This window comes from Oenanthe melanoleuca, chromosome 4 (assembly GCF_029582105.1).
Source record: "Oenanthe melanoleuca isolate GR-GAL-2019-014 chromosome 4, OMel1.0, whole genome shotgun sequence".
Classification (NCBI taxonomy): domain Eukaryota; kingdom Metazoa; phylum Chordata; class Aves; order Passeriformes; family Muscicapidae; genus Oenanthe; species Oenanthe melanoleuca.
In genome coordinates, this window is record NC_079337.1 from 63,762,325 (window position 1) to 63,790,320 (window position 27,996).

The 27,996-nt window shown below is 43.3% G+C and overlaps 1 protein-coding gene across 3 annotated transcripts in view; it reads right to left on the bottom strand.

Annotated features, from left to right (window-relative positions):
• The window catches only part of FGFRL1 (fibroblast growth factor receptor like 1), a 166,865-nt gene that overhangs the window by 78,654 nt on the left and 60,215 nt on the right, over positions 1–27,996 (bottom strand). For all 3 annotated transcript variants that reach the window (XM_056489153.1, XM_056489154.1, XM_056489151.1), the window contains exon 3: positions 7,450–7,722. In XM_056489153.1, coding sequence (XP_056345128.1) covers positions 7,450–7,722 — 273 coding nt within the window. The remainder of the gene's footprint in view (positions 1–7,449; positions 7,723–27,996) is intronic.

The window sequence follows — 27,996 nt, forward strand, 5'->3', positions numbered from 1 at the left end:
CCACTACACGCTCCAAAGCATCTGCAAAGGATTGTGGGCTAAATGCATCCATATGTCCTGCATGCCTGGGATTTACACTGGCTGCAGCTCTGGTTTGCCACAGTCTGCCACAGGATGGAGTATGGGGGGAAATTATATATCCATACATATATGTATGAATTTCATGCTTACATCCATGGAAAAAAATCTTTTCATTTCCTTTAAATTGTGAACAGGTGTTGTCACCTTCTTAACTTGGCTTCCATGTTACAGCTTCACGAAGGGAAAAGAGAGATCTACCCGAAACAGTGAGGCTTTTGTTAGCCAGAACATGATGTATTGATAAGCATACTGTAAAGTTTGTTATAAAATCAAATGAAACTAATAAAACCAAACAAAGATCTTGTAAAAACTGTGGACATTATACAGCATTAGCACTGAGCTACATTATAGATCTGGACTTGGAAGAAACAAAACTGCTGCCTAGTTGTGGTGTTTTCCAGACTTTTACACCCGTTCACCAAGAGCATCAGTCAAACCACTCAGTGTCACATTTTTGATCTGTCATTTTTAGGACAGTTACAGCTAATACTGGCACTCACATCATCACCTTTTTACACAGCAAGCTTTTCAAGAACAAATTGTTATGGGCTGTTGTGACATCAGTCTAGTGCAGCACTCATCAAAATGATGAAAACTAGTGAAATTGTTTCCCTGTAGCAATCCAGCAATGGTCACACCTTTTCAGTTTGGCGTATTTCTTTCTCCTCCTTTTCTCTCCCAGGACAGTGGACATTTTACAGGACTCAACATGCTGTACACACTGGACAGAATGTTTGTTGGACTCTGAGCTGGATCTCTCAAATGAGGAAGAAGTGAAGAACCCCTGAAATTCAGGGGGTAGGAACACTGACTGTTTTTAGATTTCTTTTCACATGCTTGTGCTGACCCTGAGCAGCACCAAGCTTGGTCAGGGTGTGTGTCTTCATGCCTGTGCTAATAAACACTGAGAAGGGACAGCCCTTGCCTGGGTGAGGGCATCATTAGTCAACAATGACTAACAATTTTCCAACTTCCAGTGGAAAAGCAGCTTCACTTCCAAGTGAAGAGCTTTCAGCTACGAGTTTGCACCAAAACATGAAAATACTCACAAGTCCACTGACTCCTCTGCTCACTGGGGTCCCTTCATGCCCATTCCCAGTCTCATCCCACAGGCTGGCTTGCAGGACTGCCTCACTTGGGAACACCAGGAGGGCAGCTCTTGTTAAGAACCAAACCCAACCTACACCTTAAGGGAGTGTGACACGGTGACACCTCACCACACATTGATTCCAATGGCTGGGTCTGGGGAAGGCTCCCCTTTTCTGCCCAGCTCCCAAAGGCCCAAACCAATCTGAGCTTTAATTAGCAACACAACCATTGCTAAGCATCAGTGGCTATGGCCAGATCCTCATCTGGTGTTAATCACCCTGCGTGTGCACAGGAGGCCACCAACGTGGATCCAGCTGCTGGACTGGGGCCTTAACAAATTAAACACGAGCTTTGCAACTGTTTATTGTCACAAGGAACTCTTCATTTCCATATAATGACTGGCTAATCATCATTAGCCAGGACTGTATGCCCTGTGATTGTGTTAATGGTCCCACGCTGGATGGACTGACCTTTGCACTTCATGCTGAATAAATGCACTAAGGACATTTTACTAACTCCATGCCATGATCAGCACAGGCTACTCCACCTTGTTCTCAAATGCACAAACTGCATATTTTCTCCCTTTATTTTTGAATTGTTGACTCATTTCAATTTTTGCTTAGCATTAGCAGACCCTTGGTGCACACGTTGCTGACTCGGGGTTGATTCACATCTTCTTGCTGAGCACATCTCTCTCTGGTCCCCAGAGTTCCTTAAGAGGCCAAAACCCAAACATAAATGAATTTGTCATGCTTTTCCAAGATGGCTGGTGGCACCTGACGCTGGGCTAGAAATGTTTTCTCAGCTTTTGCACTGTAAATGAGTTCTGAGACACGGATTGATGACTTCATTGCAGAAGTGTAATGCAAACCATGTTTTACTGTACTCAGTTTTTTTCACACAGTATTTTCTACTGCTACAAGCAAAAAAACGAGCCTAAGAATAAATATCCATTCAGACAAGGCCATGAATTTTTTCAGGATACTTATGCTGACTACTTAAAAAAAAAGGTTATTTTAATGCAAATTTTTCACACATGCCTGTTATCAAGAGAGCTGTCTTTGGACAAGCTGTAAAAAAGCATAAAATAGCAGTTGGCTCAGCAGGAAAAAGCTACTTTAAAGATAAATCATCTTGTGTCAGGACAGATTCTTGAAGCAATCAATTGCAATAGACAGACAGCAGACATTTAACAGCAAATTTGATTTGTCTGAGAGTGAGATGCAGCTGAAATTCTGAACAGCCCATCAGTGGTTTAGGACCACAAGCTGCTCTCTGCATCAAGACTTCACTACTCTACAGCCCCAATGGGGCCAGGGAGCTGAGAGGGCCAGGCACCAGAAGGGATTATGAACTGGAGAGATGTTGGACTCTTCACCAAAATACTCCTCAAAAAAACCCCAAAATAACAAAAAAAAAAAAAAAAAACAAAAAAAACCCAAAACAAAACAAAAAAACAAAAAACAAAACAAAAAAAAAACAAAAAAAAAACCAAAAAAACAAAAACAAAAAAAAACCTGCAGCAGTAAGAGATACAGGGCATGAAAAAGAAATTCAGGAGAAGCTGTTTCTTGGACCTACATGTTGATTATTTTTTGTGCTGAGCTGCACCCAAGCAAGATGTGTCCTTGGCAGTTTGCAAACACCAAGTGAAGCAAGGAGGTGACAGTCCCAAACCCTGCTCTTGTTGCTGCCTTTTTTTTTTCTCTTTGCTACAGAAAGCAGTAAGAAACATGGATGCAGATGTGAAAACAGAGACAGTTTGATCTTTCATCACCTGGTTGAGCAACTGATGCAAGAAGTATTTTCTGGCAGCACCTGTAGCAATAGCCCCACATGTTGTAATGCTGGCACACCTTGCAGGATTTGGCCCACAACACTTCTGCAAGTGAAAAGTCCTCTGTGTTGTGTATTAGTGAAAGAGGTCATTATGTTACAGCATAAATATTTACCTATAGTCCTTCCTACAGCTGTTCACAAACAATTTTCCCTTCAGAGAATGTCCAGACTTCTGGAACTTGGGATTCTGTTTGTTATTGCAGAGAGCAGTAATGGAGGTCCTCCAGCACTTCCATGTTAGAATACTTTGTTTTCTAAGTTATTTTTAAGTCAGGAAAAGCTCACCCATTTGGGCTAGGATTTCCCAGGGAGGGCCTGGTGGCTGGAGTGTGGCTCCATGTGTGCAAACTCACACAGCTCAACAGAGGCTTCAGTTACACCACCACCTGCTTTTCTTCTTTTTTTTTTTTTTTTTTTTTTTTTTTTTTTCCCTGCAGAACATGCCTCCCTTCAGCACACAAGGTGGACAGTTTTCAAATAAGGAGTAGCTATTCAGCACTTTCTTTCTTCCTCTTTAGCCTTAAGTTTCCTTTTAGAGCACACTGGCAAGGAATTTTTTAATTATGCAGTAAAGAAACCACAAGTTTCAACCAACCACCCATAAATGAAATAAAGTTACTTTTCACACCTTTAGAATTAATTCTGATGAGAAAAAAAGGTTAAGATTTCATGGGCATCATTGTAAATATAATTTTTGGGGAAGGTACAGCACATTTGTTTTGATGCACCACACATAATTCTCCAAAATAAGGAACCATTGTACTTAATAACTGCAATGTAATTAAATACTGATTAAAGTTCCTCTTCCAGCATTTGTAAATCCATCTGCAGTGTAATTGGCATCCCAAATCTTGTGGTGAGCCACAAAAACTATTAAGGATAGCTAAGAGAGGAAATTGTAGTTTTGACTTATATTGGTAATCTGCTTTTACTGGCTTACATTTTATGCCGGGCTGCATTACAGCAGGAATCCTTGGATCTCTGGGATCCAGGCCCTGCAGTCTGAGAAGATGGGGAAATAAGGAGGCAGAAACCAATTGCTACCATCTGGGCAAGACCTTTGTTTGAGAATGAAGATCAAAACCCTAGAATAAGAGAATACTCACTTCCAAAAGAGCAGCTAGGAAGATGAAAGATTAGGAGGAAAAAACTTTAGTATGTTTTATGAAGGAGGAATAGTCTTTTAGGGAGTGAAGAGATTTAGACTCAACTCTGAGCCTCAGCTCCTATTTTACGTGGTCTTGGCCTAATCACCTGGTCTCTTTATCTCAGTTACCATCTGTAAAATCACTGCACTTCCAGACTGAGAGGTTCTCCAGCCAGGCAAGCTGTGGTCCTGTCTACCAGAGATGCAGAGACTCACCTAAATCTGCTCTGCTCCTGCACTGAGCTGGCTGGTTGTACCAAGATCTGTCCTGAAGCCACAAAGGGACATTCAAGCAGTCTTATTTATAGCTGAATTATTACATCTCACATCTCTGCCACATCTGCTGGCCCCCACCAGTGCTGGAGGATCCACTGACCTTTTTATTCCTTTGTACAATGCCCCAGATTTTTGCTGGCTCTCTGTACTATTATGGAACACAGTGGCTAGTAAAAGTTAAGATTAGTAAGAGTTACACAGCACTGAAAGCAGGCAGTGAGGTTGGATACTGCTGGATTTTGCCACAGCTCTCTGTAGGATTTGGGTAAACCATCCCCTTATTCTGCTCCATGTAAATAACACAGGGGTGACAGTTCCTCACTTGCCAGTGGTGTGGCAGAGCTCAGTTAAGAGTTCCACAGCATAACTCCAAAACCTTTCAATAAGCTACTGAATATTTTCCAGGTATTGTTGATTAAATTTCCAGAATGCTCTCATGTAAATATGAATTATATTCTTTCAAGTCCTAGTGTTTCATGAATCATTTGATGCTGTTCTAGATCTAATATCTTAACCACCTTGCCCATGTCTGACACCTGTGTGGTTTTACATGTTTGGTGTTAGCAGTAAAGCTGGAATAAGAGGGGTTTTTCTCCTTTGAAGAAGTGGGAAAATAGAGAAGCCATATGGTTCAAAAAGCCTAATGAAGTTTGTGCTTTCCAGAGCACAAACAAAACAGCTCCATCAATTCAATCTTCCTCATCAAAACTGACATGCAGTTGGTTTTAAAACACTGCCTCCTTCTCAGAAACCAACAAGGGATTGATTTTCTCTCAACCAAAAGTATTTTCACCAAGACGAACAAGAGCATCTGGTCATTGCATTAAATGTCTGGGTCCTTTGAAAGAGTAAGTCAGTGATACCTTGTGTTTACTTGCAGAGCTTGACAAGAAAGACACAAGGGGAACATTTGTTTTCAGGGGAGGCTGCTCCAGTGAAAAGCAATTGGTTTGAAACGCTACGTGAACACAACTGTACCAGCAGAGACTGGGGACGTAAGTAATCCATCAAAAATGGTATGAGCAGCAAGAATGCACAAGGGCACACTGTGAGATGAGGAAAGAGGGAGCAAAACAGTGTAAGTACTGGGTCTAGCCAGTATTTACTACAAGGATGCATGGAAATGAATGATATCTCAGCCCTATGTCTGACACAGATTTAGGTTAAAGTTACCCTTTTCTTGGCACTCAGGGATCAATATTTGTTTGCACAGTTTTCAATCTCACACCCACAGAGGCCAGTGGGAGCTTGTCATTTCCTTCCATAGATGCCTGATGAGGCTCTAAATAACTAGTTTTTGTGCCCAGGGTTTTTCAGTGCCAAATATAATGAACACTATTGTTCTTAACACAATTATATTTGATAATCCAATTTCCCTGAGCAACTGAATTGAACCTGAATTCTAGTCCAACTTTTACCCTGTGCCTCCTGGCTTTTTGCTTTCATTTGCTTCTGTTGTGGTACCAAGAATAGGCAGAGCCTTCTTTGACTTCTAGATACCTTGATGCTTTTGCCCTGGAACCATGGGATCTGGCTTGAGCTTTATAGAAGATACAGGATGACACAGGATATCAAAGACTTTGGCAACCTCCTCATACTGCAAAAGCACAAGCTGGACTAAAGCAGTCTCCTATAGCATTCCTTTCTCCACAGCAAAGAGTCTGGAAAGCACAAAGGAGTCTGTATAGACATGATTTTGTACAACTATTTCCACTTCACCCTGTTTGTTCAGTGTAGCAGAGAGAAATACATGAATGCATTAAGAAAGAGGTGAACAAGGAAAGCCAAATCCTCAGACTATGGAAACTATAAGACAACTTTTGAAGCTCTATCCCACCGATGCTACAGGAGTACCACCTCTCACCAGAGGGTTTCCCTCACAGAAGCATCTCTTTCCAGATAAGATATTTACATTCTGGTCCCTTTCTTATACTGGCTGTGCAGCAAAGTGCAGTGTCCAAGAACCTCCCTGTTATCGGGTGATAATCCTCCATCAAGCAGCACCAAGTGTCTGCTACATGTCCTGAGTCCACAGCAGATTCCCCTCCTGCTGCAAACAGGAAAAAGGAGAAATAGGACAAAACCAGGCCAAGAGCCAACCAGTAGGCAGCTGGAAACTGCCCTAAACTCTGTCCTCACTTCCACCATCTCAGAGAAACAGAACTTTGTAGACCAGATGCTCAGGATGCTGGTCAGGTAAAAGGTGAGCAAGATATCTGATTTCACCCCCTGCTTTGTAACCTTCCCCTTGGCTCCCTCAGCATCCTCCAGCACACTGATTTTCACCCAGCTCTTTTCCTTCTCCCAGCCAAGCACCAATGAGCACATTTCTGTGTCAGCCCCTGCAGAGGAATCTCTGATTACCCACAGAAATGTCTTTGGGAGTCTTTGGGAATGCTCAACCCAGCAAGTGGCCCCAAAATCTCACTGCTCTGCCAAGCAAGCCTTTTGAAGATGGTCAAAAGCATTTCCACTGAACCCATGGTCACTGAGACAGCATCTGAAGCTTTTTTAATCCTGCCTCCCTCAAGAAGATTTCTCAGGAGCCCTGGGTTACATGCCAGCTCAGAGCTTTGTTTCAACCCAAATATTATTATTCCTGAAGACACCATGCTTCATCCAACATCCAATATGAATCTCCTTGCTGCGTGTTTTCATATGGGTGCTCCAACATTTGTTTGGAGAGCTATCCCGTTCCAACAGCAAACACAAAGATCAGTGTGACCTCTCCTTATCACACAGCCTTTCCTGTGTGGAATTCATTGTGATCTGGACCCCGGTGGCTATTGCATCATTTCTGTTTGTGTGTAACCTCTGGCACCCTGCAATCTTATCTGCCTGCAGCGGGCTGCAGCAGCAGATGCGCAGCAGCACAGCTCTGGCAATGCTCACACCCTGGAAGGGGCCAGCTGGGAGTGGAGGCCAGGGAATGGTCAGCAAAGCAAACTGCACTCCCTGACAGAGCATGGAAGCAGCGCTGTGTGTCCCCCCAGGGCTGCCTCGCCAGCCCCACTCACCGATGACGATGAGGGTGTAGTTGACGTTGGCGCTGCCGAAGCCGTTGGTGGCTTTGCAGATGTAGGTCCCCGCGTCCTCGCTCTCCACCTCCTTGATCTTCAGCCCCTGCTGCAGGATGCGGAACCTGGTCCAGCCGCTGTGGATGGTCCGTCCGTCCTTCATCCACATGGTGAGGGGCGGGGGGTCGCCTTCCACCGGGCACAGGAGCTTGATGGTCCTGCCCAGCCGCACGGACTGCCGGTGAACCACTCTGTCCGCGATCCTGGGGGGCCCTGCGACAACACAGACAGCAGCTGCTGTTATGACCTCTGCCAGTCACTCAGCACTGATTCAAAGCCCAGTCATCTGGCCATTACACTGGCTGCTATGCAGAATAAAAGGTGCTTACCAAAAATCACTCACAACCAAGGCTGCAAGTGTCAGCAGTTACAGAGGGATGCAGCAAGACCTGAAGCTGCAGCCCTGCCCCAGCAGCAGCTCAAGCTAACCCGTCAGGTTAAGACTTTTGGTGCTCAAGGCACCAACTTCATTAGGTTATCTTTTAAAATGAACAAAGCAACTAATAGTTGCTAAAGGGTTATTTATTGCAGAAGCACATCAGTCTCAAAAGGCACAGTCACAGACATTAAAGTCCATGCTTAGTTTTGGTATAAAGTCCCAAATAGAAGCAGAAGCTGAACTTGTCAGGGTCCTGGGAAGCTGTTATTACTGCAGCAGCTCCTATCTTCTTCTTGGGTGTTGACTGATGAGGTGACCAAAAGCGAAAAGAAAAGCAATGGCAGGAAAAACAGAAAAAGCACAAACTGTCCCCAATACAAACTCTTATATAGGATCTTCTCAACACAAACCCGGACCATCACTCCTTAACCTATTAGAATTCCAGTTTCTTAACACTCCAGGTTATGTACAGACTATGTGTACAACCTATCTTTCTCTCTCTGAAAAATGTAAGTAATATCCTTACTACAGCTCTATTATGCCTAAGCACTGTCTACAACTACAGTCCTGGAGCCTCTACTGAAGACATTATTATGTTTTTCAACCCTCACTAGAACTCACACTTCTACTTTGGTATTTAAACCTTTTACTCACTAAAAGCATAAATACTAAAACTTACTGACTTACTTATTTATCCTAAAACTTAAACTTACACTAAAACTTATGTGTGAGTAGCTTAGTATACTTCAATTCATCCAAAGGCTTTAATTCAATCCCTACACTCTGATTTCTCTCTGAAAAATTCAGAGAGACCTCTGACTCACTGACTCCAACACTAACCCACCAGGGAAGTCTGGTTCTGAGGCTCTATTGCTTTTCCAAAATTTCCAGCATTTTCCCATCACAGGAAGGAGCCCCATGCACAAACTGTTCTACTGTATTTGGCAAAGAAAATGTTTTAGTTGTTTTAAACTTAACACCTGAAGGTAAAATTAGTAACAGGAGTGGTACTTACAACAAAACACTGCCCCCCACTCCCAAATGTTTTAATCCTTTCATGTTGTAGGTACAGTAATTCCCTTTAATAGTCACCAGATGGGCTTTATCCAAGACACATAAGCCTGCAGTTGTTGAACAGAGAACATTCATTGGGTAGTGCTTCAATGAATGATCCAGCTTAGCCTGGCATGTTAACATTGCTTGTAGCCCAAAAAAGGATATTTTAATAAATTTCCTTAGCAACCCTGTCGGTTTGACCCACCTGACAAATATTTGCTCTTTGTAAAAGGTGATAATTTTACACAAAAGAGAGTGTCCCTGGAATGTCAGAGTAAAAACACTGCCACATGATAACAGGATGCACTTGGACAGGCCAACAATCAGCAAAAAAAAGAAGTGATAAAGACTCCAACAGTGGGAATGGTCCCACAGCTGAATTCCAACTGAAATTCTTTCTCAAGGCTCTGAAAAGTTGAGTCTTTTTCCTGCATCTGCCTTTTTCTGCCTTCTCATTAATTGCACAAGTTCTCTACACAGATTGCAATAGCAGTGCTCTTCCCAGAATAGTCTATTAATGGGTGTGATAATGAGTGCCCTGTTCTTGCACAAGGACAAAATGTTTTGCTAAGGATTGCTGATGCTGAGTTGCACCCAAAACCCACAAGATGTTTGTGGGATTTGGAACTGTTCCCTCATATTTCACTCCTGTTCCTAGCATTTTACAGGATTGGGCCAACGGGGGATAAACTGCAGAGCTCATATTTGCACTTCCTCATGACTAATTCCTATTATTCCAAAGTCTGTCTGATTTTTCCTCAGCATGACTAAGGCAGTACATACAGTCCAGCTCCTGAATGACTCCAGAGCTGTTGCAGTTTCTCATGTTGAATCTCACCCGTGAATTTTGCAGCTCTGCTGGTGAAAACAAATGCTGATCAAGCTGAGAACAGAGTGGTGAACTAGTTCAAACTTCATGAAGAGTTTAACTGAGAGGCTGGTTAAATCAATGGGTCCTAGACAAACTCAGATTCTGATGAACTTCTAATGACCCAAGGTAAGGACCTTGAGAGCACTTATTCTGAAAAAGTCAGAGAAAACAAAGATAATACAGAAAGCAAAGATAAAACCCCCCTCCTTCACATCTTCTGCAGTCTCCTGTGGGACAGCATCTCAGAGGTGATGGCATCCTTCCACCCTCCAAGGGAACTGGCAAAACACCATGAGAAATCCTGCCTGTCCAGGTGTTCTAAAATTTCCAAACCACTTTTATGCTCTTCATCAGATGAGATTTCCGACCATCTCTGTGGATGGAAAGATAACCCCAAGACCTTTTGAATGCTGGTCTGACACAAATTGCATTGTTGAATATACTAAAGTGAAAAGCCACCCATGAAGAGGGGCTGTGTGTTGGCTTTGATAAGGCAGAATTCACAAACACTGGATGAGAATCCACCCCCAAATTCTGTTACATGGTGCCCTCACTCAGTGAAAAGGAGAAGAAATGCCCAGATAAGTCCACAGACTTGCTGAAATCCTGGGCTGGCCCTTGGAGAGGCTCTTTCTGACACAGAGCCCTATCAAACCAAGTCAAACTTTAAGAATAGTTTCACTGCAACCTGCTTGTAAGCCAGGATACCACTTCATGCATATTCAAATGACAAAAACAGATCTATAATTAGTACTGGGGAAAAAACGTTTGGTAAGCAGGGCAAGCAGGGACAGTGGAGAGAGAGCACCCTCCTCCCAGCTTGGAAGCCTGCTGTAGGCTCCTTCAAAACCCCTTTCCTTCCGACATTCATGTTGACTCCTGATGAATTTTGAGACCTGGAGGAATCAGATAGTTTCCCAGTCACGTCATGTGCTTCTCTGGGGCAGGCTGCACAAGCGCTGCTCCTGATGGCACCAGAGCTGCCTCTGGATCTGTCACATGTTTGGGTCACTGGTAAGCTTGGTCCTTCTAAATGCCATTTTCCTTTGACTGACCTTTCATTCTGAGGAATTGTTGGATCAGCCCCTGTCACAGGATCTATCTGCAGACCTTTATGACATTTTGAAAAGGGTGCATTTCTTAGAGCCATTCTGCCTAAAAACATTACTGTAGCTCCTCATTAGCTCCTCCAGCAGCTTTCTCAGGAACAGGAATAGAAGTCTGCCCTCACTCTTTTTTCCTGCTGTGAATTTTGCCAGACACAGCATGCACTTCTCAGAAATGTACAGCTCTAGGACAAAGATGATAAGGCCTTGTTTCTGTTAATTTAGTGCTGTAAATCTTCCCATTTTATTAACTATCATCTTTGCATCAATAACCTTCTGCTCAAGCAGTACTCTCTGGAATCAGTGTTTTGATGTAAATATCAAGCACCATGATAATTATTACAATATTGGAATTTACTACTGTGTTTACAAAGAGCCACAATAAAATTCAGCACCTTCACATATGCCAGAGGCTTCACGACACCCTGGCAAGCCAATGGTAGCTGGACCTCCTGAAGCTGGGCTACAGCAAGAACAAAATGTTGATATCATCACAGATGTCTCATATACAGGCATTAATTGGGTCTTATTTCACTACATATCTGCAGAGCCCTGCCCTGGGACTGCAACAGTGATGGATGAGTGCTTCTCCAGTCAAGCCATGCTTTGGCACATCTCACCACTCTGCAGCATCAGAGGCATCAGGGGAGGCAGCAAGGGGTAAGTTTATTTTGCACAAGGTCCTTCTCCAATATCCTCTGGGCAGCAGGAGCTGCTGACATAGAGCTGCCTCACGCTCTAACTAGGCAAAAACATCTTCCCCCTCTGAATCCAGACACTCAGCACCACTCAGGGTCTCTTGGAAATGCATGTCCAGGGTTTCTCTGTGGCAGTTCCATCTCCAGCTACATGAACAGAGCAAACACAGTAAAAACCTGCTGAGCCCTCCAATTCCCTGTGTGCAGCAGTTACTGGCAGGAGCTCCCCACCTTCCAGAGCTGGCCCATGATAGGCCAGGGGGTGGCCAGGAGAGCAGAGTGCCCAGCTGGCCCTGCAGGGGCGGATTTGGGATGTCCCTGAGTGTGACCCTGCAGGGCTGGGGCACGCCTGTGCTCACAGCTGAGCAGTGGTGTGGGAGCAGAGCCCAGCACACAGGCCCTGCAGCCTGGATACATTTCTACAGCTGCTTAGCAAGGCAAAATCCCAGGAAAGCACCTGCTGCTTCACCTACAGCTGCCAGGGAGGTAAAAACAGGCTGAACCCTGGCTCTAGTGCTGAGCCCCCATCCCTCGCTGCTGCCGGCGTCTGTCCCGGGCATTAAAGGCAGATGAAATTACTCCTCAGGCAGCCAGTGCCACCATCTCTGCCATCCTGGACTCCAGCTTTGTGTCCTGTGTGAGCAGAAATTACCTAATTGAGTGCAAGACCCTATGCCTGCTCACTATTGCTGGTGGGCAAGGCAGCACAGCAAGAACTGGGGAGCAGCACCGTAAGGGATTGTTCTGAAACCTGAACACATTTCATTAAACCAGACTGTTAAATCAGTGACTTCATATATTTACCAATGCAAAATTAATGCTAATATATATCATCTCTCTGGCTAGGGGGGAATGAATCCTGTGAAGTGCCATGTGCCTGCACTCACGGGCCAAAGCTCCAGGCTGGATCCTTTCAAGGTGGAGTTGCAGAGAGCAAGAGCCCTGTGGCCCTGGGGAGGAGTCCCAGCACAGTGCTCCCCCCAGTTTCTTAGTCATTATGCAGTGATTCTTGGAAACATCAGCCTTTTTTACGTGCTGAGAATCTCCAATCTGTGATGCTCCTGGCCACAGCAATTACTTCCTGCAGCATTTTTTCATGGGTTATGAGAGAAGGACATGAAAACAAGGCCCTAGGTAGATATTCCATCCAAGACTTTTAGGCATTTTTGTAGTCAGGAAGAGAGAGGGAACTCTGGCAATTTTGCACCAGGCAAGGACAGCTCTCTATGGCCATGGGGCACTGCTTTTCAGCCCCATCACAGTGGAGAGGGCACAGCTGGTTCTATAGTCTGTCTGAACAGAAGCAGCTCTCCCAGAAAGTTAAGCCCAACATTGACACAAGCCCAGTGGGGGCAGGTTTTCTTAAGTCCCCCTGTCCTCAACCCAATAATTTGAGAAAATAATTTCTTAATACTCTGGCTGAGGGAGAAGGGTGGGATTTGACTTTGAGGATGTGACTTGGGAAGAAGTGATGAGAATGCAGCTGCCTCCCCCCCCGTGCTTCGTTGTTATTCTTTCTCCAAATACAAACTAAATATAACTTTGCCCCGTAGCATTCAAATCATTTTAGTTACTAGCAGGGATCATGCCTGGAGTTCCAAGGGCCAGGGTGCAATCAGGCTTAAAATATAATTTAAACAATCCAGAACCTACATTTTCCACCGAGTTATTTTCTTGCTTGTAATTTCACCATCTGCAAATATATATAAACACAACCAGAAAGAAACCAACAAGCCCAGCCAGAAGCCAAGTTTTCTGTTCAAGATTACATAAACCCAGCCAAACATTAACAAGGAAATGCTATGGTCACCTCATTTGTTTTAAATATTTCTGCTCATATACATGCAGACAAGTGTGCAGATTTATTTGCCTCATTTACGAATACAAGCAACTGGAATCTCCATTCTGTTCTGTTATATAAAAGACAGACTCTACACCTGTCTTACTGAACAGCTGGGCAATTTTCAATTTATATCCACTATCCTACACCACAGAAAAGCCCCACTTGCTGCTCTGCTGCTGACTCTGCTTTACCAGCATTCCTGCTCTCCTCCCCAGTGCCTTGGGAAGGGGTAGTGATTGCCATTTCTTGGCAAAAGGAGTTATGTAAAACCCAAGAAAGCCTCTTTGCTTTAGCAAATAACTATTTCCGGGAAGCAGCAGAAACAATTTCTAGAAGTGTATTTAAGATGCAACAGTGGAATAGCCTGGAGCTTCCTGTCCATATTTCTCACAGTCAAAAACACACACACATGTAATTATATTTTCCTGGGCTGCATTGCAAAGTTCATGCACTCGTTCAACTCATACATGCAGTAAACATGATTTACAGCTCTGTGTGAAAACCTTCTAGATATATGGTGTTTTGATAGTGACTCAAACCCAGCACTATAATTTACTAACACCTAGCAGTGAAAGCTAAATGATTTCCCACTCCACATTCCTAACTTTCCATGAACCCCTTTTTACTGCTAACCTGGGGAGGAGATAGTGCTTCTACAATGGTTTGGACTATTCCTTCAGCTGAACTGCACACTAACATCAAGCTTCACATATGGTGAACGCACCAGCACTGACCCACGTCCTGTGAGACCATTTGCCATCATACAGTTCAAAGTGAACTTTATTAACACATTAAACATAATTACAAAGAGGAAATTCCAAGGAAGGTCAACAAGCCCGGACAGTTTCTTGGAATGGAGAGTAATTTATAATATCCAGATACTGTATTGTAAAGTTTATAAAGAAGTTAAGTAAGTTTTAAGAGCCCCATGGGTTATGTATATTTTATTATTTAATACCAAACACATTCACTTTCCATGTAGATAAGATTTCTTTTGAAGTGCTATGTTAGCAAATTAGCAAAGTCATTTACAATGAAGCACCCAAACAACCCATCAACACATGGAATTAGCATGAGGAGCTGGGGTACCACAGACAGTGAGGAAAATAGAGCTAAACACAGAAATGTTTCATTGCAACAGTGAGATGAAGGAATTGGAAAAAGGTCACCAACCAAACTGCTCATTTGATGTAAACACAATATCTTACACCAAAACCTGAGGCAATATTTGGCCTTCACCAAGCTCATCACTGTAAAACCTGAGCTTCCAAAGTCTTTACTGCCAGGATGGCTCACAGCAAAGTGGATTTCCTTTACTTTTCCCATGCTTCAAAACGTACACAGGCAGCTGGAAAGAGCCACCTAAAAGCCATGTTTGAAACACACATCCAGAGCTACCTATCCTAGGGTACCTGCTGCCACAAAGATGGGCTGGACCACTCCTGCTTACAACCAGAGTTTAACCTTTTCTACAACTCTTTAACCCTCTCTGCAAGACCAGCATGAGGACTATGCACTCACACTCTCTGCATATCATTATTACCATTTATTTGTATTGGCATTCAGGCTGTAATGATGGATCAATGGACAGAGGACAAACTCTACCAAGGAGCAAATCCCACAGGGAAGGCTTTACAAAGCAGTGTTGGGGACAGTTTCAATCAACATGAGTAGGTGTTCCTGAAAGAGGGGAACTCTTGGCTCTCTGCACAGTGGAAAGCCATTACATGGAGAGCAGAACTGATAAAAATGCTTTCTGAGAGAGATAAAGGGACGAGTGTGTTGCCCATGTATCCCATTAACTAATGGAATAAGCAGTTCAAAGGACTGGTCAATCCAATCTTTTCATATTTTTAAAACAAAACAGTTTGCATTTCCAAAAGGTATGTGTTATCCAAGTAAAGTAGGGGTCAGCGTGGGGGTAACTGGTCCAAATGCTTTGGTATGTGACATGAGGAGATCAGATTAGATGAGCTAATGGGTCCTTCTTGGCTTGAAAACATTGGCACCCACAGACAAAAACAATGCTTATCAAAAACAATCAAAAGATTAAAGAAAAAACCAACAGCATCTCTGTAGAACAAAGACTCTGAGTGAGGAACACAAAAACACCACAAGTATTTGCTGACCAGTCCTGATGGCTGCTCAGGCTTAGATTTTGGAAATCATGAGCAAGCTCCAGGCTTGGGGTGCATGGCTCAGCCCAACAACCTGATGGAGAAAACAGCTTTGCAGATCCATTTCACAGCAAGTGAAGTGCCATGTTTTCTCTTTCTTCCCTCCCTCTGTGGTAGGAGTTGCTTTCCTGATGAAATGGATATTTATTGATAGCACAAAAAGTACCTGCCATATTTTACATGAGTAATAACTAGCCCCTTGGGTGAAGGCTGCCAGTAAATTTCCTACTCTAGGTGTTCCAAAACTAGGAAAAATAGAATATCTGGGAACATGTTCCATTTAATTAAGTGCCTTGCATACACATTTCACTGACATTTAATAAAATAGTTATTGTATGTTAAACAATTGGCACTTGATTATTGCTTAGATTTATTGCAGTCCAACAACAGTAGAGGAGATACATATCTCTTATGTGGTTTCTAAATCCTTTGTGCATATGTTTTCAATAATCAGTTGGTATTTATTTAACATGAAATTACCATCTTATTAAATTAAATGTGCATGGGTGACATTCAATTTCGATTGTTGCCGAACGTTTTTTCAGCAGCAGAAAATAGTAACTTTATCCCTCAGGTTTTGAGGTAGCAAATGCAAAAGAGAGTTAGGATTACTTCAAATTGCTTTTGAAGAAACAGACTTCATATGCTGGAAAGCTTCTAGCGTGGAAGAAAATATATTATTTATTGTTTCTCAAGTGCTGCCAGTGGGCTTAGTGTGGGCCAAAGGAGAGGACTAATATTTCCACTCAAATGCTAAAATTATACTGACAGCACAGTTCAGGTATGCAGCTCAATGGATAACCAGAGAACTTTTTCTAGAGAAGAGGTAAGTGCAACAAAGGTGTGTTGGCACACAATCTACCTCTTCCATTCCCATTCAAGAAGATAAACCCATCTAAAAATGGCATTCCTAATTTGTTGGGCATTTTTTCAAAAGAAATGGCCTTAAAACATGGCTTCAAGGTTTTAAAATCAGAAGATTTTTTTTTATTTTTTTTTTAGCCTCCTATTTCCAGGAAGGACAAACTGCCTAATTCTGGAAGAAAGCTAGAAGGAAGATCCAGAATCCAACTGAAATTCCATAGCCCCAACTTGCTCTCTCCAAACCTAACCCAAGCATCCACCATCTCCACCACAGGTCACAGAGGGACCATTCCTGCCAACACAAGGCATTTGTTTGCTTCCCATAATCTCTGGGAAACAATCCAGTCAGGCAGCCCTGAATTACCTTCTGGGATGGATCTACCCAATTTTTAACATAAATACCACTGTACTATGCCCTTCCAACTGTTTCCCAACCATGCAAATCCTGCTTCACAAGCCCAGTGGATTTTCCAGCCCACATCTTTAAGACTTTCAGTAAAACAAACCAAACACTCCACAAGATTCAGTTTAATTCACTTTTTTTGGTAACAGAACTCCCCTTCAAGCCACCAATAGCAGCCACATTCCAAATCCCCAGGCTCCAGAGATAGGTGCTTATTTCTGAGACAACCTGCCCTGATTGTTGTCCCCTCCTTTGTCCCCCCTCCCTGCAGCATTTTGTCACAGCTCCTAGAAAATAGGTTGCCCAAGTTCATGTTTGGTGACACAGGTTCCCCTTGAACTTTGGTAGTCAATATTTAACCCAGCCTGAGCACTGTGCAGGGTTTAATAAGTAATTGGACATTTCCCTAATGGACAGGAGCTTGTGTGAGCACTGTGCAAGCAGGAAATTGTAAGTGTCACTGTTTATGTCTGCAGGAAAACGCAAACCACGATGATTGACTCTGTGCCATGCTCAGGAATGATGGGAACACAGACCTTTAAATAGCTGGTCCAGCCATAGACTGACACAGAAACCTTTTTCACTTTTATCAAGGATTTGGTTTTCCCCAAAATATTCTTTTAAATCTTTTTTATTAGAATTCACTCTAAGGTATAAAAATGGGTAAGACTTTAAATTCTTCCATCCGCTGCTGGTTTCTACTGGCCTTTCCCAATACCCAGTATGGAAAAGGTGTGATTAGTGCACTAAGGACTCAGAAGAAAACCATCTTGAACACTCACTCTGGATCATGGGACACTGCCAAAATATCCCTAAGCCTTCTGCTGCTGGGAAATCAGTGGCAGTGCCCTGCATGGCAAGGCTGCTCTCAGCCCTCCCTTTCCTCTGCCCTCGTCCCTGGGGGCTTCTATGTTTGGTCACCACAAAAGCGTGGTAACAACTGTCTGATGGTGACCACAAAGAGATAAACATCGTGGTATTTAAGAACTGCAGATATTTTCAGAGGCTTCTCTAGAACAGAAAGCATTTCCAGCTGAATGGCTGCATAGCAGGCTTAGTATGGAGCCTTTGGCAGAACAGTTTTTCTATGAGAAAATTACATTTTTGTCAAGACAAAACATTTTACGTGGTTTTTCCCTTTGACTTTTGACTGCTTTTGTCCCCTTTTCAACTTGAGAAATATTTTGAGTAAAAATTTTTGCCCAAAGTAAAACACGTGCAATCAAAAAAGTTATTTTAAAAGTATATTGATTAAGCAATGGTAACATTTTTAATTGGTTGTTGTGTACCTAAAATATGAAAACAGTTTTGATTTTGGACAGTAATAAACAAACATATATATATATATATATATATATATATATATATATATGGGTGTCTGTGTGTATATTTATACATATAACTTCTCTTGCTCTGTAAGAAAAATTAAAATTAAAAAAAAAAAATCTTGCTCCAAAAGAAAACCAAACTGAAGCTGATCCAGAATAAACTCACTTTTAAATTTTGCCTGGGTAAACAAAAGCAGACGCTGTCCTCTGCCATTCTACAGACTAGCTTATACACACCTGTACAGCACTTCCAGGAGGTGAAAATACTTAAATGCACCTTAAAATAAAGTTTTTCTAAGGCTGATTCATTGAAAACCTCCATTTAAACTCAAGAGACAGCGAGTCTCCTGCACAGGGAAACTATCACTGAATTCTAAAGCATTCCCATCTAGTTCCTGCTCTTCAGACACTGAAGCACACACTACCTGATGTAAAAGCACAACACACCAGGACAGAGGCAAGTGGTGCTTTCTGCAGCCTGCCTGCATCTAGGAGAGCTTCAAATGGACCCACGTCCTCTGCCCCTTCTCTGGTTTGCTCACAACAGGGTTAGTGCGCTCTTACCTGGCTTTATTCATTTTACTATCAGGAGAGAGTGAAGATTTGTTGTTCTGTCAGACTTACTATGTCCAATTGCACCACCTAGGACTGCCAGAGGCTGTGCTGTACAGTCCTGGGACTGTTCAGCTTCTAAAATCAGGTAAAATCAGATTTGCATTTGATGTGGTATGTCCAAAGGTTTTCTGCACCCTTTGCTGCTCAAAAGCTGCTTCACATCACCTGGAGGAAGGTATTCCTCCTACACCTCTACTGCACACCAGCGTGGCATGAGTCAGGATGAATGGTATTAGCAAACCAGCAGCTAGCAGTGGGTATATTCTGCCAAAATTGAACCACTGAAAACAAATACTTTAAATATAAATCCATTAAGATTCCCCAAACTATCCAAAGGATTTGGAAATACTCCTTTGCTAAAAATCCCACACTGCCTGCCTTTTATCCCTGTGCATCCGCATCAGCAGCAAGATGGTGCTAATTATTATTTGATACACAATCAAAGTACCAGCCCCCTGTTCTCAGCACAGCCTGTTGCTTTATCTGAGCTGCCCAAACTTCAGCAGCTCCAGAGACACTCAGGAGCTTTGCTGACATCGATTGCTCCGGGATTTAAAGTGACGCCATCCCGCTGGCTGCGCTCTGGAATGGAACATCATATCCAGCAGGTAGATAGAGACACTGGAATATCAATTAATGTGCAATCCTATTACCTCAGTGTCTGGTAATGTGCAGCCCCAGCTACCCTCCTGCAAGTGGAAGGGGGAGAAGCCCTGAGAGCACGGGTGCTATCCAGGGAAAGCTGTGCACGGGGAATATCCCACGTCCCACGGCGCACGTGCGGGCACCGGCACACGCACGGCCCGTCAGCTGCCAGCAGGAATTCCTGGCTGCACACTTGCATAAACATTTCTGGGTTTCTCCCTTCACAGAAATAGGTTTTACTGTTGAAGTGACTTGAACTTGTTCTTGAGGGAAGCCACGTCAGGAGTCACCCTGTGCTGCTCGCTGGCATTTCTGAGCAAGGAGTCGAGAGGTCAAAGCCCAAGGTCAGAGAACAGCAGACATGCAGGATCCCTTGCTGTACCTGAGGCTGGAGAGATCAGCACATTGCTAATCAGCCACTAATCCCCTAATCTTTATTGCATGTAAATTCCAACCCCTTCCTAATGTCTGTGCTGTGGTACTCTCCAGTCTGATTATGGTGAAACCCCTTTGGAAGACTCATCGATAAAAGATGGAGATGTGTAAAATCGATTTCATGTATCACAAACAGCGCCACAAACCCCTCGGGGATCAAAGAACTGCCATCAAACAGCAACCAATAGAGGGCTGTTAAAAACACTTCTTATCTAATAGTGGATGTGACTATTTGACAAAAGACTAAATTCACTTCCGAAGGGAGAACAGTGCTGCATTGTTTGACTGACAGTAAAGGATCAGTTCGTGACTAAGGCAGAACAGGCAAGGTAAGAAAAGTTGTCATTTAAGGACAAACTGTAAAAGCGTGAGGGTGGAACAAAGAGGGACTAGATGCACTCTGACTCACAATGTACTCCACCAACAATCTCACCTTTACTTCCAGAAGGTACAGCAGGAGTGCTATTGGCATGGAACAGATGGTCAATTATTTTGTCATTTAGCATTCTCTTGATATGAAGCAATAATCATTGGTAGGGCTGGTCCTGAGCTCAGTCAAGCTTTGCCTGAAATGGCTCCACCAAGAGGGTCCAGAGCTTTGGCCCATTGGGACAGCCTGGACTCCATTATTATAAGTACAGTGGTTTTCAGTGTTGAAAATGATGACAATTTGATAATGCTTTTAAAAAATAAAATACCTTGGCAAGATCTCTCTCTCTCTCCTACATCACTTTATAGTGAATATAAGGGAAACAAAGCCTCCTTCATGTAATTCACCAGAAGACAGAGAAGAATACTAAATTAGAAGAAAGCAGAGGCCAATCCAGCTTCTGTGTTTCATCCATTGAGGGGAATTTTCCAGAACATACAATTTGAACTTTTAAATCTTGTGATATTAGGTGCTTGTTTCTTACTGTCTCTTACTGGAGAGCATAATCCTGAAGGAGAATCTCTTATTTATTTAAACATGAAAGGAAATTTATGACCTTTGTGATTGTGAGGAATCACTAAATGCTCTGAAAACAGGCAACAAACAAATAAAATCCAGTTTGTTGGAACATTTAAGCTATTTCAGCCAGAGTACTGGTTTTTGTGGGGTTTGACTGAGGAGTGTTGAACACACAGGATTAGTAACATGAGCATTTCCCATGGATGTATCCCAAGTGATTTGTTTAAGCATCTTTATGAAGTGCATTAACAAAAGGCTGCACTGGCTGTGGGATCCAATAGCTGTAGGATCTGAAATAGCTTATGCTCCATTCACCATGCAGGAGATTATAAGCAGGTGTCTCTCCTAGAGAAACTGGTGCATTACAATCAGCAGGAAGCTGGCTCATATTCCCAGATGTTTGTCGTTATGGGAAGCAGGGAGATGTTAGGGTCAATAAAACCATATTGCTACTCTTGCAGCACCTACAGTCCAAGAGCGACTTCAGTAGCTCAGCTCTGCCATTGATAAAAGTTTTACAAGACCTCTGCTCCAAACAGCCCTGAAATCAAAGGTCTGTTTACTTAGCCTTTGCTTGCTGGGCTTTAGGATAGTGCAAGGAAGATCAAAGCAGGGACCTCGTTTAACATGTCCAAGTACACAACCAGCAAGTCTGTTTATGTTGAATTCCTACACACTGAGAGTGCTGCTGTCTGTCAACACTTCAGGCTCATTTTCAGCAATATTGGGTGAGGAGGGAAATATTCAGAAAGACCCCACAGATTTTGGTCCTGCTGAAACAGAAGTGAAAGTCAGAGCAGGGAGCTCTGCTTGAGACTGTGACTGCCAAGGTCAAACACCAACTCCTTGCAGGGAAAAGGAAACCTTCATAGCTCAGAGACCTCTGATCTCTATTGAAGTTGAATTAGAATGCAGCAATAGTCTGCACAAAGAGCTGGAAAATAAATTAGGGTCTGTATAATTTGGTTCCATACTACTTGGTTCTACATTTTTTATTGATGCTCAATGAGACTCAGTTTGGCACAGGTAAGGGACGACACCCAGAGCACCTCATGCATAGAAAGAGGTGCAACAGCCACCAGCAATTCACATCTCCCACTGATACCTGTACAGCCCCACACTGGGGATGGGGCAGTTTGCAATGACAGCCAGTTCATTAACAAAGCTGGCCCTAATTCTGTAGAGCTATTTCCCAGGCCCTATTAGGGGGCAAGAATCTGATGACATCTTCATTTATTTATTTGCTTGCTTGTCACTGTTGCATTAATGTCTTTCTACGTGGAAAAATTAATCTAAATATTTAGAAAAGTCTGAAGACTTGCAATGGCCTTTGCCCCAAGCATGGTGGCAGTGGGATGCAGCACAGTTGCAACCCCTTCCACATGACTTCCAATTTTCACAGAGTTTGAATTTAGTATCTCTCACATCACTCCTTCTCAAACAATGTGTGTGAAATTGGCTTATAAGCTTAAAACCTACTAGAAGGGATGGAGATGGATTGACCCTGAAAAAATGTCACCACATGAATTTCATCTCTTTAGGACATCAATGTAAAGACCAGCCAGACATGGATAGGTATGGAAAGAGTGCTCAGACAGAAGGAGACAGATGGTATTTAACTTTGGAAGTGGGGCTCTTTCTTTGAAAGATTTATGTTAGGATATAACTCCCATCTGGTATCACAGCAGAACCTCCACCAGAAAATCAAATAACAAACGTTAGGATGGATCCACTTAATGCTCATTCCTTTTACTTTTCTCAGTGTCCTAGGTCAAAGTTTCCTAGGGAAAACCTTTCATATTCTGAGCAATGTTGCTCAAAATAAATAGAAACTTGGGACCTGCAAAAGGCTGTAACCAGTGTTAGGAAGCCAAGTCTCCCAAAAGACAGCTCACTCTGGAGCTGCCTCCTGCAAATGCCCAGCATCTCCCTCTGAAATACCCAACAGGGCAGAGACAAGGCACTGGGCTGGCACTGGCCCATGGATGAGCCCAGCAGAAACAAATTAATTCCTGCTCCTCCTTCCCTTGGCTCCACAGAGGAGTAAAACTTTCTAAGTTAAAAAGTTGTAGGGAACATGTAGAGAAAATCTCACAAAATGTGGGTTCAAGAGCCCCATTAGGTCTGGTTCCCATCCATCTCTCTGTACTGCCTGCAGAAATAGCCCTTTAAAACAGAGACAAATAAAAGGGAAGAGAACCTAATGGATAAGGTACTTTCTTAGGTCCTTGTTAGTCAGAGAACAAGGTTCACACAAGGTACCAAAGTGCCACAAAACTGCACAAAGCTGGGGACATCTTCCTCTCTTGCGGTGCTGTGAGGACACACAGCAGATTGCCAGGCACCCTGTGATCACAGGCAGATGGGAACCTAGATGGATATGCAGGTCTTAAGACTCACCAAAGAATCTGTGCAGTTTTCCAGGGGAGCTGTTTTCCCCAACGAGGCAATAGAGCCAGCTTTGCTCCACCTTATCCCACTGCCTCCAGTCAAATTCCTCATCCACGCTCCCTCCCCCTCCTCCTGGCTCCAGTGTCCAATCCCTTCATACACTTGCAGACAGTTATTGTCCCCTCAGGTGTCACTTAGCCAAGCTATACATATATTTACAAGCAGCTCTTTTAATCTTCTCCCATAAATCAGTGCCCCCAGTTGTCTGATCCCATCATCCTGTCTCTCTCTGTCCGGATGAAGCCCTTGCCTGTGTCCCTGACATCTCCTGGATGTCAAGCTGTCAGCTCAAGCTCAGAGCTCTTAATCTTCCTCCCCCTCCCCACCTTCTTCCTTAATTGCTGTGGACACTGCTACTGTCCTGCCTGTGGCTCAGGCCCACAGCCCTGCTGTTCTCTTTTGCTTTGCTCTCCCTCTGCCTCTCCCCATCCTGGCTCAGACCCTGAGCCAAAGTCTTGCTGCAGCTCCTTGATAAGCCCAGCCCTGGCTGCCTGTCCACTCCCTTGCAGTTTGCATCCAGACTCCCATCCTATTTCATCAAGACTCCCCTGCTTCAGCCTTGGCAAAGCACACTCTTGCCTCATCCATATGAATGTTTTTCTAGGCACTCCTCTGGCCACTTCTCCCTCTCCTCACATCTACCTTTCCCTTTCCCTGCCACTTCAAACAGCTTCTACTTTTCTTCACTTGTCAAGGCTCCTCTTGGCCTCTTCCCCATCATTGTTCTATCACCTCTTCCTTACCAGAGGTCTATTCTCTTCCAGCTGTGCCAGATGTCCAGGCTCTCTCCTGCCTTTTTACATTTTTCAAAAATCACAGGTGCTCCCTGCCTCCTGTGGGTGCAGCTCCCCACTGGCATTGGCTGAGGCATTGGCTCTCTCCCTGCACATGGCTCTTAAAGCTTTTCTGCAGCAGGAGCCACCATCACTGGTCAGCAGCCAAGCCTGGCATCCTGCTGGTCCTCATGGCCAACACCACTGAACAGTTAAAACTAAAACAAGAAGAGATTTAGATCAGATGAGAGGAAGAAATTCGTTACTCAGCACACACTGGAACAGGCTGTCCAGTTAAGCTGTGGCTGTTGCACCCCTGGAAGTGTTCAAGGCCAGGCTGGATGGGGCTTGGAGCAACATGGTAGAAGATGTCACTGCCCATGGCAGGGGGGTTGGAACTAAATTATCTTTGAAGTTCCTTCTAACCCAAACCATTCTGAGATTGTAAGATTTTACTATCTCACTGCTGCTTTGCTCCACCCATCTTCCTGCCATCCTCCTTCAGGTGGCTCTTCAGGCACAGCCTTCTTGTGTTCACACACCTTGCACAGTGGGGTGAGCCCTGAGCACAGCAGTGACACACACCAATCATGCTAATCACAACAGCTTCACTAGCACCTCTCTGCTGATTATCCTCATTTCTGCATCCACAGCATTAATGTATAATTGCATTTTAACAAGCCTCATTAGCACATTGCCTTAGTAAAGCTTAACACAGCCCAAGCACCCAAGGAAACCTCATGGTGCTTTTCTGCTCAATATAATTTTCAAGGCTTCTGTAACCTGATTTGTTAGGAATAACCCCAGGGCTGTAAAGCTTTTCTTCTGCCATGCAGTAACTAAGGAATAATTTGTCACGGAGCAAGTCAAGCTGCAGGGCAGGAAGGCAAGGCAATGAAACTGTGCAAACCAGAGCTCTGTTACAGGAACAAAGTGAGCATCCCTCCCCTCCTTTGCTGGCCAGGAGCTGGTGCTCAGCTGCTGCAAATGCTGCACAGACCCTGAGTAGTGCAGCTCTTGCTGCAGGCAGGGAAGTGCCTGTGTGCACCCTGCCAGCACACACTGGCTGTGGCTCTGCCCCTCCTCTGCTTTCTCTGGGCATGGTGCAGAAAGGTAAACAGCCCCTTGCCAAACCGTACTGCTGGCATGAGCTGCATGATGGAATAGGATTAAGAAATGGGCTGCAAAGCTTTCTTAAGAAAGTTTTATGAAGCTCCAAAGGATAACTGAAACTCCATATTTTATTTTTTTTTAAAATAACCATCCTGGAAAGAAAAATGTGAGTAACTTAGGACTACGACAGATTGAGCACAGGTAATACATCTGTCGAGTATGATGGGTATTTCTGTCTGGCTAAACCTTTGCTAGCCTTAATAGGTTTTCCAGTTATCTCAGTCACATAAAAGTCAAACACTTTCCCAAGCATTCCTGGAAGGATGCTTCCTGTTTTGGTGAGGGAGAGAGGGTATTTTTAAGTAAAAAATGATCTGACTGTGCTGACTGTGTATGAATCCCAGTCACAAAACCAGAAGCAGTTTTGCAGATGAAGGTTGTTACCTGATTTTTTTTCCTTAACTTCCATAGTAACCAGATTAAGGAAATGCTGGCAAACCTCAGCCACATTTCCAAAACCATTCATAGGAACAGTGTGGCAGGAATAGAAAGCTATAGAATATCAACTGCTACACAGCCCCAGACAGCTGTCTGTGAAAGCAGAAAACATGGGGTTAATGGTTCTTTTATACTTTTCTTTTAGTACTTGCAGACAACTGAGGACTGGTATGGAGATCACTGATCACTGCTGGAAATTCTCCATGCAAAGAGACACAGTGATCTTGTGAAGTGTCAGCAACACTCAATTCCCATTCATTTTAAGGGAGATCAAAGTTGTCAAGCATTCTGTAGGGTATTCTAAATCTATAGACAGATGGGCTCCCATCTCACTATAAAACAGGTTCTCCTCCAGCAAACCCCTCTCACACCTCTATTTATCCATGCTTTGAAATTTTCCAGCTTAAGCATATAAAGAAGGAAAACAGTTGTGAACTATCTGATAATACAATAGTTGATTCTTAAGGAATATACACTTCTCACATCCCACTACTATTATTTTAATGTTCAGAGGTAAAGGAAAAACTTCACCCATTCCCACCTTCTTCCCCCTTAACCAGACAAATAAGGCATTCAGCTTGTCTGAATTTAAATTTTTATTGGAGTTGATCCAGCTACCAGAGCACATTGCTAGAAGCCAAGGTCCCGCTTCCTTCAATACACCTCCTTCATCCTGACTCCCTGCTTTTGTACAGCCTTGGTAATCTCAATCTGTGGTCAGGGATAGGATAAAATTTCAGCTATTTCCCCCCTCAACTGCACAGAGCAGGGCTTGCTCTTAAATCAAAAGCCCTGCACCCTAAACCTCTGGTTAAGTACTTAACTATAGGCAAGTCTTTGAAATCATCACAAGCTTCTTTTTTCCTTGTTTTTAAATATAGTGCTGAAAAGCACAGAAATGAGCCAAAATCTCAGGACTATCAAAGGTATTCAGAGGAAACTGGGGTAAGGGGGCTCAGAGGGTGGCTCCCCAGTGCTTTCTTGGCCTGATCTTCTGAAATAGATGGCATTACCAGTCCTCATCAAAAATGTAAAATTTCCTCCCTTCTACTCTAGGGCATGAGAAATTTTTGTTGACTTTTCTGGAAGCATTAGGAGAGAGCAACTGCAATCCAAGCAAAAGTCACCTTCCTGTCATTGCCTTGGTAAATCACCTCCACCTTCCTGCACAGGATGGTGTGGGCTCCCACATACCTTTTACTGATATTGAGATTTTCCTCTCTCAGTACTTCTCCTTTTCTCCTCTCATTCCCTTTTCTCTCTACAAATAGTAATTCAAGAACCACAATCACCCCTTCACTTTGCTTCAGGTCTCCTGCATGGGCTAAAGTTACCTCCAATTCTCCAGCATGGTTTGGGGGATTTATTTATATTCCATGTTCTGGAGATAGACCCCATGTCTTGCCAAGGGCTCTCAGGGGTATTACAAAAGGAACACTGACAAATATTTATGGAACCTAAAATGAAATTCAAGACACTGTTAAAATAAAGTTTGCTTTAGGTTTTTTTGGGTTTTTTTAATTCTCCTGAAGAATTGACCTGGCTTTCTTGGCAAGAAGACTAATCCAAATGCTATTGGTATCTTAACAGCTCATAAGAACCACATGCTTCAAATAAAGCCATTACTATCAGACGTGCTGAGTGGTTCAATTAAACAAATATGAAAATAGACACTTCATCCTGCTTTAACTAAGTGGGATCATTTAACTCCTGAATCCAGAATGACAATGAAAATTATATAGTATTTATAGAGCAACTTTTTATCCTGAAAAATCCCAAAGGATTACACAGACCCTGCTTCACACACTACTGAGATGCTGCCACTTCCAGGGAGGAACACAAGAGCTGTCCCACAGCCCTGAGGAATGGCACATGGCAATTTAGACAGAGGAGCAGAAAAGAATTCCACATTCAGCTGAAACTATAGGAAGGAATTTAAGCAAGCAGAATGGAGATTGTTTAGGCTGGAGCACATCCAGCACAGAGGAGGTATAGTGATCTGGTGTTCCAAATACAGAAGTTAAGGCAAAACAATAAAAAAGTGCTGGTTCAGACTATCCAAACCCCAAAATTTAGGTAAGAAGGGGAAACACCACCTTGAAGATTAACAATTTCATTCCTTCCACTTCAGTTGTGCATGGGTAATTCTCTAGAAGATGTTCTTGCTCCCTATTCCCTTCAGGAATACAAGAATCAGGAGTAATAATATTTTGCACAGCCTGTCTATGTAAGGATGACACAGGACACATTATGAATTAAAGGCTTCAAAAGCTTGTCTGGTGG